Source organism: Lucilia sericata, unplaced genomic scaffold (genome assembly GCF_015586225.1).
Source record: "Lucilia sericata isolate MDLA Ls3-8-SP2 unplaced genomic scaffold, ASM1558622v1 Contig001450F_arrow, whole genome shotgun sequence".
NCBI lineage: Eukaryota > Metazoa > Arthropoda > Insecta > Diptera > Calliphoridae > Lucilia > Lucilia sericata.
This window is the reverse complement of record NW_023995380.1, coordinates 104-14,689: the sequence shown is the minus strand read 5'-3', so window position 1 is coordinate 14,689 and position 14,586 is coordinate 104. Positions and strand designations below refer to the sequence as shown.

The following is a 14,586-nucleotide window of genomic DNA, read 5'->3' as shown; positions in this document are numbered from 1 at the left end:
AGACTATAGACTAGACTATAGACTAGACTATAGACTAGACTATAGACTAGACTATAGACTAGACTATAGACTAGACTATAGACTAGACTATAGACTAGACTAGACTATAGACTAGACTATAGACTAGACTATAGACTAGACTATAGACTAGACTATAGACTAGACTATAGACTAGACTATAGACTAGACTATAGACTAGACTATAGACTAGACTATAGACTAGACTATAGACTAGACTATAGACTAGACTATAGACTAGACTATAGACTAGACTATAGACTAGACTATAGACTAGACTATAGACTAGACTATAGACTAGACTATAGACTAGACTATAGACTAGACTATAGACTAGACTATAGACTAGACTATAGACTAGACTATAGACTAGACTATAGACTAGACTATAGACTAGACTATAGACTAGACTATGGACTAGACTATAGACTAGACTATAGACTAGACTATAGACTAGACTATAGACTAGACTATAGACTAGACTATAGACTAGACTATAGACTAGACTATATACTAGACTATAGACTAGACTATATACTAGACTATAGACTAGACTAGATTATAGACTAGACTATAGACTAGACTATAGACTAGATTATAGACTAGACTATAGACTAGACTATAGACTAGACTATTGACTAGACTATAGACTAGACTATTGACTAGACTATAGACTAGACTATAGACTAGACTATAGACTAGACTATAGACTAGACTATAGACTAGACTATAGACTAGACTATAGACTAGACTATAGACTAGACTATAGACTAGACTATAGACTAGACTATAGACTAGACTATAGACTAGACTATAGACTAGACTATAGACTAGACTATTGACTAGACTATAGACTAGACTATTGACTAGACTATAGACTAGACTATAGACTAGACTATAGACTAGACTATAGACTAGACTATAGACTAGACTATAGACTAGACTATAGACTAGACTATAGACTAGACTATAGACTAGACTATAGACTAGACTATAGACTAGACTATAGACTAGACTATAGACTAGACTATAGACTAGACTATAGACTAGACTATAGACTAGACTATAGACTAGACTATAGACTAGACTATAGACTAGACTATAGACTAGACTATAGACTAGACTATAGACTAGACTATAGACTAGACTATATAGACTAGACTATAGACTAGACTATAGACTAGACTATAGACTAGACTATAGACTAGACTATAGACTAGACTATAGACTAGACTATAGACTAGACTATAGACTAGACTATAGACCAGACTATAGACTAGACTATAGACTAGAATATAGACTAGACTATAGACTAGACTATAGACTAGACTATAGACAATACTATAGACTAGACTATAGACTAGACTATAGATTAGGCTATAGACTAGGCTATAGACTAGACTATATAATCATTATATATATAGAGTTTATACTACATCAATTCTGATGTAGTATTATAGACCAGTATAATTATAATATAATTATTTCTTCAGAATTGATGTAGTATAAATCTTCCTATCAACCAACCTAAAACAAGAATGTGAAAAAAAACGTAAAATGTTCATGGGTTATATCCGAATTTTGTTCATATCTCCGTTATTTATGGACCAATTTTACTGATATAACTTCTGACTTAACTTCTCGAAAACATGTCTGATAGAATTATTGAAGGTTCGCAGCTCGCAGATACCTGGGGTCTTCTGAAATCTGATTTCAACATACAGTTACCTATAAGAACTTTTATGTATGAAAGCCTACTAAACCCTTCTCACGAAATCTGATTTCAACATACCGTTACCTATAAGAACTTTTATGTATGAAAGCCTACTAAACCCTTCTCACGAAGATGAAAGATATAAAAACGATATAATTTACAATTTACAGATTTACATTTTTTCCCAAAATTTCTGTGCTTGGAAAAAATCACTTAAATGGTCATTCCAACTACAGTGGAGTAGGGTATATGTGCACAAGTATGTAGTTTTATTTTCTCAATTTTGCTAATACTAGTAGAGTATTATTAATTAGAACATTTAATAGATGCATGACAAATAGTGCGTATTCCTGAAACAGTAACTACTTACAACAGTCAATAACAGAAAAAAAGGTGTTACTCGTAGAATTATTTGTTTTTATTATTGTTTAAATCAGCTTGGTTATTATTTTGTATTTAACATATAAAAGCTAAATGAAATTAACAAATATCGAGCATTTTACTAAGTGATTTAACAATAGAAAGTTGATTGTTTTTCGGAACAACTAAAGTGAAGTAAAAAATTTCAAAGGAAAACTGTTAAATATCAACACAAGTTTTTAAAATTAAATATATTAATTAAATAGATAATTAGCAATAATTTAAGGTAAGTTTAAGAGATAGAATTTATCCCACCGCAAGTCTCTATACAAAATATTTTTTTTCTCGTCCACAGCATGTATCCAGTTTCAACAATTCTCTTAGCTATCCTGCTCACAACAGTGGCTCTAACATCTACAGCTCCTTTAGATTTGGACTCGAATAATTCAATTATATTTTATACAAATTCACCCTTGATAAGACATTTATACAAAAGAGATTTAACTTCTTTGGCGGATAATGTATTACAGGAAAATCCTAATGAATTTGCGGATAAAGATTATGATATGGAATTGGCTGAGGTAAATGTGTTTAGACCAGTATTTCGTTATCGTGCTTCGTATGCCAGAAGAGGTGGTTAATAACCTTTAATTTTTAGATCTTTTAGAATTAATATTTTTAGTACAAGATTTTAATATTTATTTTAAACAAAAAAAGATAAAAAATTTATGAGCAAAATACATATAAAATAAATGCAACTAATTTATTTATTAATAAGAAATTAAATTTTGAGTTTTTATTATTTGAGCTTGGTTGTCGTTAGAAATCATTCTAAATAATAGCAATTGAACAAATTTATACATACATATATGTATAGATGTTGATAACTCACCAACGATATAGGCTATGACGAATCATATATACCCGGTATTAATTACCGATATTTACTCACATGTATTTAGCTTCAGTTGTATTATCATATACATACATATGTATATGAGTATGAGAATAATTTTCGGAAGAAATCTTGAGTCAAAAAAGTTGATAAAATATATAGTTATAATCCAAAAAAATATTCTTTTTTGTTTGGATTATAACTTAGTTAGTTAGTTAGTTAGTTAGTTAGTTAGTTAGTTAGTTAGTTAGTTAGTTAGTTAGTTAGTCAGTTAGTTAGTTAGTTAGTAGTTAGTTAGTTAGTTAGTTAGTTAGTTAGTTAGGTAGTTAGTTAGTTAGTTAGTTAGTTAGTTAGTTAGTTAGTTAGTTAGTTAGTTAGTTAGTTAGTTAGTTAGTTAGTTAGTTAGTTAGTTAGTTAGTAGTTAGTTAGTTAGTTAGTAGTTAGTTAGTTAGTTAGTTAGTTAGTTAGTTAGTTAGTTAGTTAGTAGTAGTTAGTTAGTTAGTTAGTTAGTTAGTTAGTTAGTTAGTTAGTTAGTTAGTTAGTTAGTTAGTTAGTTAGTAGTTAGTTAGTTAGTAGTTAGTTAGTTAGTTAGTTAGTTAGTTAGTTAGTTAGTTAGTAGTAGTTAGTTAGTTAGTTAGTTAGTTAGTTAGTTAGTTAGTTAGTTAGTTAGTTAGTTAGTTAGTTAGTTAGTTAGTTAGTTAGTTAGTTAGTTAGTTAGTTAGTTAGTTAGTTAGTTAGTTAGTTAGTTAGTTAGTTAGTTAGTTAGTTAGTTAGTTAGTTAGTTAGTTAGTTAGTTAGTTAGTTAGTTAGTTAGTTAGTTAGTTAGTTAGTTAGTTAGTTAGTTAGTTAGTTAGTTAGTTAGTTAGTTAGTTAGTTAGTTAGTTAGTTAGTTAGTTAGTTAGTTAGTTAGTTAGTTAGTAGTTAGTTAGTTAGTTAGTTAGTTAGTTAGTTAGTTAGTTAGTTAGTTAGTTAGTTAGTTAGTTAGTAGTTAGTTAGTTAGTTAGTTAGTTAGTTAGTTAGTTAGTTAGTTAGTTAGTTAGTTAGTTAGTTAGTTAGTTAGTTAGTTAGTTAGTTAGTTAGTTAGTTAGTAGTTAGTTAGTTAGTTAGTTAGTTAGTTAGTTAGTTAGTTAGTTAGTTAGTTAGTTAGTGTTAGTTAGTTAGTTAGTTAGTTAGTTAGTTAGTTAGTAGTTAGTTAGTTAGTTAGTTAGTTAGTTAGTTAGTTAGTTAGTTAGTTAGTTAGTTAGTTAGTTAGTTAGTTAGTTAGTTAGTTAGTTAGTTAGTTAGTTAGTTAGTTAGTTAGTTAGTAGTTAGTTAGTTAGTTAGTTAGTTAGTTAGTTAGTTAGTTAGTTAGTTAGTTAGTTAGTTAGTTAGTTAGTTAGTTAGTTAGTTAGTTAGTTAGTTAGTTAGTTAGTTAGTAGTAGTTAGTTAGTTAGTTAGTTAGTTAGTTAGTTAGTTTGTTGTTTGTTTGTTTGTGTTTAGTTTTTCTTATTTTCAATCCATTTGCTTAACCTCCAATGATATTATATCAACTCTGTTTTTTCTTATTTCACAATATTTTTAGAAAAGAAATGTGGCAACATTTATTGAATTCGTTCAACTAGTGGCAACCTTACGGCAATGATTATTTTTCACGTTTTGTTTTGTTTAGTTTTCCATTGTTCTTAAAAAAACAAACGTTTTAAGTGGAAGGAAAAACTTTATTTTAATAGGCAATATTAAATACGCAAATATTACTATTTTGGAAGATTACACTATTTAACAATAATTGATAAAAATTCTATGAGTGTACAAATAAAAATTGGTTTACATTCAACAAAACTTTAATCATAAAATAGATAATTAAATTGTGCAACAAAAAAATAAAAAGAAAATACTGATTCATAAATTTTTATTGAAAAATATTTGTTGAGTGACGAAATAAAAAAATAAAAGTAAAAATACAAGATTTGTAATTGTGTATAGAAGAAAAAGAGGGAATTCCCCGAAAATCAACATTTTAAGAAAGTATAATCGGCACACAACTACAGATTGATTTTTATTCACTTTAGTTACGTTGATTTGTTCAGATTTTTCACAAGTTGTTTTTTTATAATTTGTGAACAATGTCTGATGAAGAATCATTTGTTATATTGGGCTCATCACCCATGTCCTCATTGGAAATTGATGGTGTGGAAACCAAGAAGAACTCGTTAACATCTTTAGAATCCGATACCCCGGGCAGCCGTTTTACATCTTTAAAAAAGAGTCAAATTAGCGATTTACATAATGCTCAAGAAATGGCGACACAAACACATGAAGAAAATCTCACACAGCCTGAAATGGCTATTTCTAGGGAGAAAAGTCTTATCAAGGAAGTCGCACATAGCAGTTTACAAAATATAATGTCTGAACCTAAGACGGGAATGGAAATTATGGCACCAAAACCAGAAATGGCTGAAGAAGTAATAAAAATGCAAAAATTAAACATTTCTGAACAGAAATCCTTATCAGCAGAAGAAATTGCTGCCAGCAAATTATGGAGCAGGCAACCACAGGTCCAAGTAGAAGAACATATGATGCCATTTAGTTTAGAAGATTGTGCTGTAAAATCACCTTTCCAAAAGGAACAGCAGATGGAGAAAAGTATCAGAGAGAAAATGAACAACTCAACAAATACAAATAATAAGAGTATAAATGAAACTGGCAAATCTTCTAACTCTAGCAACACAACACCTCCAATATCGGTTGGCAGTAATTTGGCTTCAAGTTTTTTAATGGGAGAAGTCAATGCAGATGTTTTAAAGGTAATTTTTTGAGCGTACTTAATAATGAACTGTTATTAGTTTATAGCCTTATCTAATAGATTGTTTATAATATTGTATCAGACCTCTATTAGTATCATTTTCAAATATTTTTGGCTCCTTTTGGCTCTCTAAATACACCAAACAGCTGTTTAAATGTTAATTTTATTTCCATTTTATATGTTTTCTAAAACTATAATATAGTCTATAATGTTGATGTTTTCTATTTAATCATATACATACCGATTTATTGTTTTGTTTATATTATTAGAAACCAGGGGAAATCCCCAACTCATACAAGGCTTTGTATTGTTTTCAAAACAAATATATATATATATGTATGTTGTATATATATTGTAAAAATTGATAAAGAGAAGCTAGTTTTAGATGAGTATTGGTTTCATAGTAAACTGTACTACGAAAACAAAGGATAGTACAATAAAATAAATGACCTATTCCACTACTAATCTAAATTGCTGTATTATATAGAAAAAATAGAATTAAACTAAGAAATTTTGCTTTCAAATGATTAAGAGTAAAGCTACGATATCTAGAATAAGGCTAACATAATCATTAAGCATCATAAATAAAGAAATAAAAGTAAATAAAAATCTACAATTTCTTTTACAGACCAGTGTATACTCTCAGTTTCCCAGTATCTCAATGGAGGCATGTGCAGAGGATGTAGTTAAATTACAGAACATGGTCAGCGAATATTCGGTATTGAAAAGTAAGCTTTAAATAAACATTTTTTTTTGCTAAATACCTCTACAACAACTTTTTTATAATTGTTTTTTTAGATACAATTAAAAAAGCCAATATCACAATGAAACAATTCTATAATAGTTCACTACAATGGAAGGAAAAAATGAGAACAATGGAAGAAGAATACAAACAAAAATTGAACAAATGTCATGAAGAAATTGATGTGGTAATTGTATAATATTATTATAGCTCTTGAAGTGTGCAGTTTCTGCTTAATGCTTTTAAGCAAAACGTAATGATTTTATTTTAGAATATCTAGGATATGAAAAAAGAGCTCACCTTTTTGAAATATTTCTTTTTTCTATATAATTTTACTACTAGAAAGTTTTCATCATACACTGTTCTAGATAATAAACTAATCTAGAGTCTAGAGTAGAAAGTAAGTCATAGACTAAACTATAATATAGACTAAACTAAAATTCAACAAATTTAATTTAACTTAATATACGGCCAAAGTAAAGCAATACGTTTTGTTTAAAAGCATTAAGTAGGAACTGTACACTTCACTATTTATGACATTATTATTATATTTTCCATGTTAAAAGTAAATGAGTATGATAAATTGTTTTATCTTCTCAAAAATTATTTTTTTTATAATAACTACATTTCGTTACCTATCCAATAACGTTTTTTTCTTTCAAAAGTTACGCAAACAGAATCAAGTAATGGAAAGTACTTTTAAGGGACAAATTGAAGCCTTAGAAATTGCACGCAAAAAAGATCGAGAAGAAACTATACAGGATATATCCGAAAAGAATGCATTAATCGAAAATATGAGAGCCCAAATAATTAAATTAGAACAGCAACAATTAGTAAGTACAAACAAATAAATCGAAGTATTAGTTCTTTAAACAATAACCTCTTTTAGGCCTCCTTTGAATTTGTGGCCCAAAATCAAAGCGAACAGAAAAATGAACAATTTCAACAAGTGTTCATAACACGAAATGAACACGAACTTAAAATGAAACAACTCGAAAGACAATTATCCGAAATGGTCGCTTCGAACTTAGATCTTAAAGATGTCGAGAATCAATATGTAGACGAAATAAATTGCCTAAAAGTCAATTTAACAGCGGCCGAAGAGTTAATTAAAAAACATCGTAATGAAATCGCCCAGTTGCATGTACTCGATATAGAAAGGCAACAACAAATCGAAAAATTAGAACAATCCTTAGGAGAATTGCGCGTAACGAATGAGGAACAAAGTGAACGCATAACACTGTTGGAACATCAAAACGAGGTACATCGTAAGGATTTCGAAATGGAACAGGAAAGTCGCCAGACGGCTGTACAGGAAAAACAACAAATTCTGCAGGATTTACGAATATTACAAAGAAAAAATCAAGAACTAATTGAAGAACATCAAAAAATAGCGGAAAACTATCAGAAGAGATTATCTACAGTCGGTACAGCAGATGCTATGTGCATGTCTGCGGCAGCAGCTTCAGCTCAATCGTATATTAATAACCCTCAAAGACCCATAAGAGTAAGCCATGTCAGTTATTGTTTTTTGAACATGTTTGAAATTTACCTTAAATATAAATTTCGTTTTCTCTTTTAGACTTTACCTTCACCGTCATCCGTTCCCGCTGCACCAACTACTGCACCGCCAGTCGCTATGCATCTGTGTCCCATTTGTAATAAAGCTTTTAGGACATTGAATATTTTAACAAGTCATGTTAATGATTGTATAGATAAAAATTAAGTATCAACATTTAACCATAAAAATATATGTATTTCTATATTCTATAGGTGTGTTAATTCATTAATCAGCGAGTAAAAATCAATATCAAAACGTGCTGTTTGATTAAAAATTTTTCAATTTATGAAAAAATACAAGAAATATTTATATTTGTTTTTTAGTTCTTAAAAAATACCCTGTGCGCTTTGGCATAAATTAATTATAAATACTAATATTATTTCTTTTTGAAATGAAGAATCATGTAAATAAAAGAATCATTTCAATAAAAAATTAATTTACTCATAATGGGTTTTGTTTCAGTTATAATTCCAACAATATTATCTTGAGTATATATTTAATTTGTATAGACAAAATAAATATCGAAATTTAGCTCCCGGAATACAGGTGAAGTATGATTTTGAAAAATACCAGGAATTGATTTTATTTCTGATTGAAGACTATATTTAATTTAAATAATTTCTCTGTGTTTAGTTTATCGAAAACTTAAATTTATTCTGCTTTGCTACTTTATGTTAATATCATTCCTATTTACACCTGAGTGAATTTGGACTCAACCTAGACTGGAATAGAACTGAACTAGATCTTAACAAGAAATGAACTAGAATTGAACTAATCTAGAACTGAAATAGAACTAAACTGGTACTGAGCTAGAAATGAAACAGAACGGACTCAGAATTTAACTAGAACTATAATACAACTGATCTAAACCGAAACTGATCTAAAAATGAAACAGAACTGAGCCCAAACGGAACTAGAAGAGAACATGAGGTGATCTTGTAATGATCTAGAACTGATCTTGAATAGCTCGTGAAATGATCTAGAACTGAACTAGATATAATATAGAACTGAACTAGAATTGAACTAGGACTGAAATAAAACTAGACATAAAATGGACTGGAACTGATGTAGAAATAAAACTGGAACTATAATAGGACTGAACTAAACTAAACTGAAACTGATATAAAAATGAAACAGAATTGAACCCGAACGGAAATAGAACAGAGCATGAAGTAATCCTCAAAAGTACTAGAACTGAACTGGGAATTGATCTTGAAAAGATCTAGAACTGAATTTGAACTAGAACTAATGTAAAACTGAACTAGAACTATAAACTAAACTAAAACTGATCTAAAAATGAAACAGGACTGAACCGAAACGGAACTAGAAGAGAACACGAACTGATTTTCAAAAGATCTAGAACTGAACTTAAAGTGGTGGTGAAATGATCTAGAACTGAACTAGAATTGAACTAAAACTAAACATAAAATCGACTAGAACTAATCTAGAAATGAAACTTGAACTATAATAGAACTGAACTTAACTGAAACTGATTTAAAAATTAAGCAGAATTGAACTTGAACGGTACTAGAACATGAACAGATTCTAAAAAGTATTAGAACTGAACTAGAATTGATATTGAAAAGATCTAGAACTTAATTTGAATTAGTTCTAGAACTGAGCTCAAACTATAAACTTAACTGAAACTGGTCTAAAAATGAAACAGTACTGAACCCAAACGGAACTAAACCAGAACATGAAAAGATCTGGAACTGATCTAGAATTGAACTGGGACTGAACTTGAACTAAACTAAAAGTAAACTTGAATTGATCTAGAGCTGAACTAGAACTAATCCAGAATTGAGCTAGGACTGAACTAGAACTAAACTTAAAATGGTCTAGACATGAAACAAGAACTATAATAGTACTAAAGTATACCGAAACTGATCTAAAAATGAAGCAGAACTGTATACGAACTGCTACAGAACATAATGTAGAACTGCACTACAACAAAACTAGAACAGAACTGAAACATACCTAGAACTAAAGTAGAACGGAACTAAGACTGGATTAGAACTGTGCTAAAGTAATAGCCTAGAGTTCACTGCTAGCATAGAACTTATAATTTTAAAGAAATCTATAGCCAAAGTTTATTCGTCCTTGTCGAGATAGTGGATGCTGGTTGTTATTTATTAATAATCAGCTGCTCTTTACAGATATTAGTGGCCCTAAGTTCGCTCTGGGTTAATGAGGTCATTACTTTATGCCGATAGCATATATGATTAGTTAGTGCATAAACAAAGTAATCGCTAACAGCTGCACTCTGATTGTACAATAGTTGCCCAGTCCAGGCTTCATTATTAGAATTAAGTTGATTACAAGTAAATATTTCGTATGTGCGTATAAAGGTTTATTTAACATAAAAACATAATTATTTATATATATAATGTAAAATAGTATTGTATATGTATATAATAAACATGTATAATTATTGTTAATAACAAAAAAAAAACACACATAATTAGCATTTTATAATTTACTAATTATGGGAGGAGGAGCCAATGACCAAACACGCTGTATATCTTGATTAGCTACTAAATTATTTAAAATTCGTAGATCTAAAAATAAAAATAAGTACATAAATGAAATTGTCAATAAATTATAAGAAAAATGCTCACCATTTGTTTTAGCATAATCCTCCAAAATGGAACGTATCGATATTATAGGCACTGCACTATTTATATTTGGATAAACTACATTATCCATTTTAATATTCGACACACAAATGCCCATTATACAGCCGTGTTCATCAAACATGGGACCACCACTTTGGCCAGCCTGTACACAGCCATCTGACATTATAGCAGCTGGTGTATATTTTATAATGCGACCTTGAAATATCGAAGGATTGAAGTCGTATTTTAAATTGAAATTAACAAAATAAGGAAAGCCAGCATTGTAAACAGTTTGACCCAAGCTCGGTTTTGATTGGGCCAAACGTACGCAGTAGCGTTCGGGAATGTTGTCCGGGGCAGAGAGAAGTGCCACATCGAAGGCTGTGTCATAGTGAGGATTACGCCAAAGAACATCGGCTTCAAATTCGCCGTCTACACCGCGGCAGGCTACTTTTGAATTGACCTGTAATATGTAGTAAGTGATAAGAAGTGAAACAAACATTTAAATTAACTATGATCAAGATCTACTAACAAAATCGAATAACTCTACCTGAAACACTACATGCGAACAGGTCAATATGAATCTCTTATTCTGGACTTTAACAAAAGTTCCAGTGCCCTGGCTACCAGCCGCTTCTATAACTACCATAGTACGTTCCCCTATAACAAACAACAAATATAACATTAAACAGTTGACAACAAGTCATAGTTGGATTAATTACAGGCAAAATTGGACGGTTCTCTGGGCAGCATAATAGTGGTGATTTTTATGCCCAATTGATTCATAAAATCCCTTAATAAATGTGCAAAATTAGCTGCCATAGTCATTTGAAGATTTTCGTTATTACGCTGAAAAGCCGTGCATATGATGAGACCAATTAAACGCCTAAAAGAGAGTTAATAGATATAATAAGTTCAATTCTAGTCCAGTCCTAGATCAGTTCTAGTTAAGACATATTTTATTGCTGATTAACTTCTATTTTAGTTTTAGTTCACTTTAAGATCACTTTTAGTTTAGTTATAGTTGCGGTTCAATTTTAGTTTACTATTAAATACTTACAATTTATTATTAAACACCGCTGAACCCTCACATCCCAAAGGTAAATTGTTGGACAACACAAATAGGGAACCATCTTTTCCAATAACATTGGATACCTTGCCAATACTGATGGTTTTATAAAAATTTTCCATACCAAAAGGTGTACACATGGTCAGTACATCATCCAAAGGTCTAATGGGATATTTATATCTCAAATAATGGGCTATATGTTCAAAAAATTTTTCAAAACGTTCAGGAGAATCTATAGATTTAGCCGGACGCATAGTCAATATCAAAAATGACGTCAACAGCACTTCATTGTGATCTTTAGTTGACGTATTATTAAAGCTTATGGAATTTAACATTTTGTGCAAATTTCTGGATATTTCTTGCGAACTAAATACGTATAGAAGTTTCGCTCGATATCTGGTTAAAATATGCGGAACATTGGCATTGCGTTCGGTAACAGCAACTGGTAACTTACGGCGATCAAAAGTAACCTGATAGCTAAGGGAGTTTAAATGCTGAGCCTCCTCACTTTGACCATCCTGAGCATTGACCAATTTACACTGTTGCAGTTTGTGTATGATTTTTGTGCTGGCGCAGACATTTTCATTAGTATGATCGGCCACAAATGGTAGCATGGGTCTGATGTAGGGTTGTAGTATACAGCCAGATGTAATGATAACTTCATTATTGATAATAATTGCAGATTGTTTGGCATTAGGATGGTTGGTCACCTCCAATAAAGCGTGACGTATTTTCAGTAACATTTTAGGTATACTTGTTTGTGCAGTTTGTTTACATTAACAAAATATGTGCTAAAATATACAATATACAATTTTTTTTAAATTGTTGAAGAAAGTGTTTTTAATTTAACTTACCGTTTTCAAGCCTGTGTATAATACAAATATCTTTATCATTCCAGAAAGTCCATAAGTCCAAGCGTATTTGTCAGAGATAACAAGTTCTTTTTATGTGTACACCATTTTAACAAGATTTTCGTGTTTCAGGCAAAATATCCAAACAAATTTGAAATATTCTGAATTGTTTTCTTAATTTACTTAATTTTTAAACAAATAACAAGATTTTTGTAAAAAAATAATGCAAATTAGTTAAATTAAATAGTAATTGTTTTGTTTATGCGTTTATTTTTCGTTTTCTTTGTTTTCTTTATATTTTACTTTCACAATAAATACAATGTTGTTAACAGAAGCATGGTAACAACTCTGTAATAGATTAACATATAATTTTTTGAAAGGTTACCTGCTCGTTTAAATTTTGTTCATTTTTTTTAGTATTTTATATATTATGTGGTGTCAGAAAACTTATTTCGGTAACCATGTTTTATTGATAACAGTTGTAGAGCTAAATAAAATTTTTATGATAAAAAAGCTTGAAGAAAATTGTTATTTTATTTCATTTTTGTCAACTTTTTTCACGTTACCACATTTAAGCGATTTTTCATTTCAAACATAAATTTCTGGCAACATTATATTTTACAGCTGTAAAAATAAAACAAAAACACAACCAATCATTTGTTTACTTTTATCCAATTGCAAAATAAAACTAGGAAACTGCAATAAAAATGATAAAATCATTGTTATTAATATTATTAGTCATTACCCTAGTTGCTGGTGTAGCCCACGACTGTACAACACTGTTGATGGGTCAGTATTTATGTCCAGATCCTAGTAGAAAACAAATTGATCCCAAAACGCAACAATTCTATGGTTGTCAACAAACAGGAGTGGCCAAAGGTAAAGTTTATTTCAAATTCTATCGAATTGACAAATAAAAGTTAAACAAAACTTTAATTTAATAGTCTGGTGTGTGGCAGCTGATGGCATAGAATGTATGGGCACTAACAATAATACTTTCACCAAGGAATTGCCCTGTAAATGGACGTAAGTAGTAATATTTTTTTCAGAACCCTTTGGTTTTTAAAGTTTTTCATTTTTTTTTCTAGTAATGGCTATCATTTGGATACTGTTTTATTGCTATCCGTCTTCACTGGCATGTTTGGTTTAGATCGTTTCTATTTGGGTTACTACGGCATGGGTTTACTGAAGGCTTGTACATTGGGTGGTTTCTTTATTGGCCAACTAGTTGATATTATATTGATAGCTTTACAAATTGTTCGACCAGCCGATGGTTCTCATTATATTATACCATATTATGGTGCTGGTGTTGATATTATAAGAAGTAATAATGAAACGTATCGAGTACCGCGTGACGATTGGTGAACAAAAGTTGAAAGCGATAATGAGAATTAAGGAGAATTAAGGACTGTTTAATAAAGTTAGCATTAAATAGAAATTCAAGAAAAAAAGAATAACTGTAATAGGCGGTGATACCGTGAAAATGACAAATAAAACTATGCATGAATCTTGAAGTAATGAAGTCATTTTTTATACTATCTAGAAAAGAGTAACTAGCTAAACTATTTTTGGGAGGTTTACGATAAGGACCTATAATACTGCTATTTTATAAACATTTATAAATATTGCTTTATTCAGTTCAATTAACCGGATAATAATTTCTTATTTATAGCCAAAATCTTGATTCTATCCATTATATTCATTTTTGGGCCCTCCCTAAGGGAAACGACGATAAGCTTTAACTGTTTTTGTAACTTCTCTAGTTTAGGAGATTTGAATTTACGTTTTTACCCTTTTTAACCCCCAAAAAAATCGAATTTCCAAAAATCCCGTCTTATTGGATACATTTGGTGGGAGACTAACATCCTGCCCAAATTTCAGCTCAAAGAGCTTAAACCGTTTAGGCTCTACGATGATGAATCAGTCAGTCAGTCAGTAAGTAACGTTAGAATTTTATATATGTACGTATGTATGCCACC

The 14,586-nt window shown here is 30.1% G+C and overlaps 3 protein-coding genes across 4 annotated transcripts; 2 read left to right on the top strand and 1 right to left on the bottom strand.

Annotated features, from left to right (window-relative positions):
• The first annotated feature begins 4,641 nt into the window (after positions 1-4,641).
• LOC119611435 (NF-kappa-B essential modulator) lies at positions 4,642-8,515 on the top strand. Of its 2 annotated transcripts, none has more exons than XM_037967011.1 (6): positions 4,642-5,770; positions 6,398-6,497; positions 6,568-6,698; positions 7,177-7,344; positions 7,401-8,018; positions 8,094-8,515. In XM_037967011.1, exons 1-6 carry the CDS (start codon positions 5,090-5,092, stop codon positions 8,235-8,237), a joined length of 1,842 nt encoding a protein of 613 aa, XP_037822939.1. In that variant the 5' UTR covers positions 4,642-5,089; the 3' UTR covers positions 8,238-8,515. The 2 variants fall into 2 exon arrangements, with proteins under 2 accessions (XP_037822939.1, XP_037822938.1); XM_037967010.1 differs by having other exon boundaries at positions 4,643-5,770; positions 7,401-8,027; positions 8,094-8,514.
• A 1,885-nt stretch (positions 8,516-10,400) lies between these two features.
• LOC119611436 (peroxisomal leader peptide-processing protease) lies at positions 10,401-12,901 on the bottom strand. The gene is made up of 6 exons (XM_037967012.1): positions 12,611-12,901; positions 11,748-12,547; positions 11,410-11,573; positions 11,238-11,347; positions 10,691-11,150; positions 10,401-10,630 (listed from the first exon to the last, which is right to left on the bottom strand). Exons 2-6 carry the CDS (start codon positions 12,497-12,499, stop codon positions 10,542-10,544), a joined length of 1,575 nt encoding a protein of 524 aa, XP_037822940.1. The 5' UTR covers positions 12,500-12,547; positions 12,611-12,901; the 3' UTR covers positions 10,401-10,541.
• Positions 12,902-13,224: 323 nt separating this feature from the next.
• On the top strand, positions 13,225-14,050 carry LOC119611437 (TM2 domain-containing protein CG10795). Its single transcript, XM_037967013.1, has 3 exons — positions 13,225-13,486; positions 13,552-13,633; positions 13,696-14,050. The coding sequence occupies exons 1-3, from the start codon at positions 13,315-13,317 to the stop codon at positions 13,970-13,972; spliced, it is 531 nt and encodes a 176-aa protein (XP_037822941.1). The 5' UTR covers positions 13,225-13,314; the 3' UTR covers positions 13,973-14,050.
• The last annotated feature ends 536 nt before the right edge of the window (positions 14,051-14,586 follow it).

Excerpts from the sequence above, each read along its gene's own strand:
- LOC119611435 (XM_037967010.1), top strand. The coding sequence starts at position 5,090 with ATGTCTGATGAAGAATCATTTGTTATATTGGGCTCATCACCCATGTCC. Across the intron at positions 5,771-6,397 it reads TCAATGCAGATGTTTTAAAG|ACCAGTGTATACTCTCAGTT; the intron begins GTAATTTTTTGA and ends TTTCTTTTACAG. Across the intron at positions 6,699-7,176 it reads GTCATGAAGAAATTGATGTG|TTACGCAAACAGAATCAAGT; the intron begins GTAATTGTATAA and ends TTCTTTCAAAAG.
- LOC119611436 (XM_037967012.1), bottom strand. The coding sequence starts at position 12,499 with ATGTTACTGAAAATACGTCACGCTTTATTGGAGGTGACCAACCATCCT. Across the intron at positions 11,574-11,747 it reads GCGGTGTTTAATAATAAATT|GCGTTTAATTGGTCTCATCA; the intron begins GTAAGTATTTAA and ends ACTCTCTTTTAG. Across the intron at positions 11,151-11,237 it reads GTTCGCATGTAGTGTTTCAG|GTCAATTCAAAAGTAGCCTG; the intron begins GTAGAGTTATTC and ends TACATATTACAG.
- LOC119611437 (XM_037967013.1), top strand. The coding sequence starts at position 13,315 with ATGATAAAATCATTGTTATTAATATTATTAGTCATTACCCTAGTTGCT. Across the intron at positions 13,487-13,551 it reads ACAAACAGGAGTGGCCAAAG|TCTGGTGTGTGGCAGCTGAT; the intron begins GTAAAGTTTATT and ends TTAATTTAATAG. Across the intron at positions 13,634-13,695 it reads GAATTGCCCTGTAAATGGAC|TAATGGCTATCATTTGGATA; the intron begins GTAAGTAGTAAT and ends TTTTTTTTCTAG.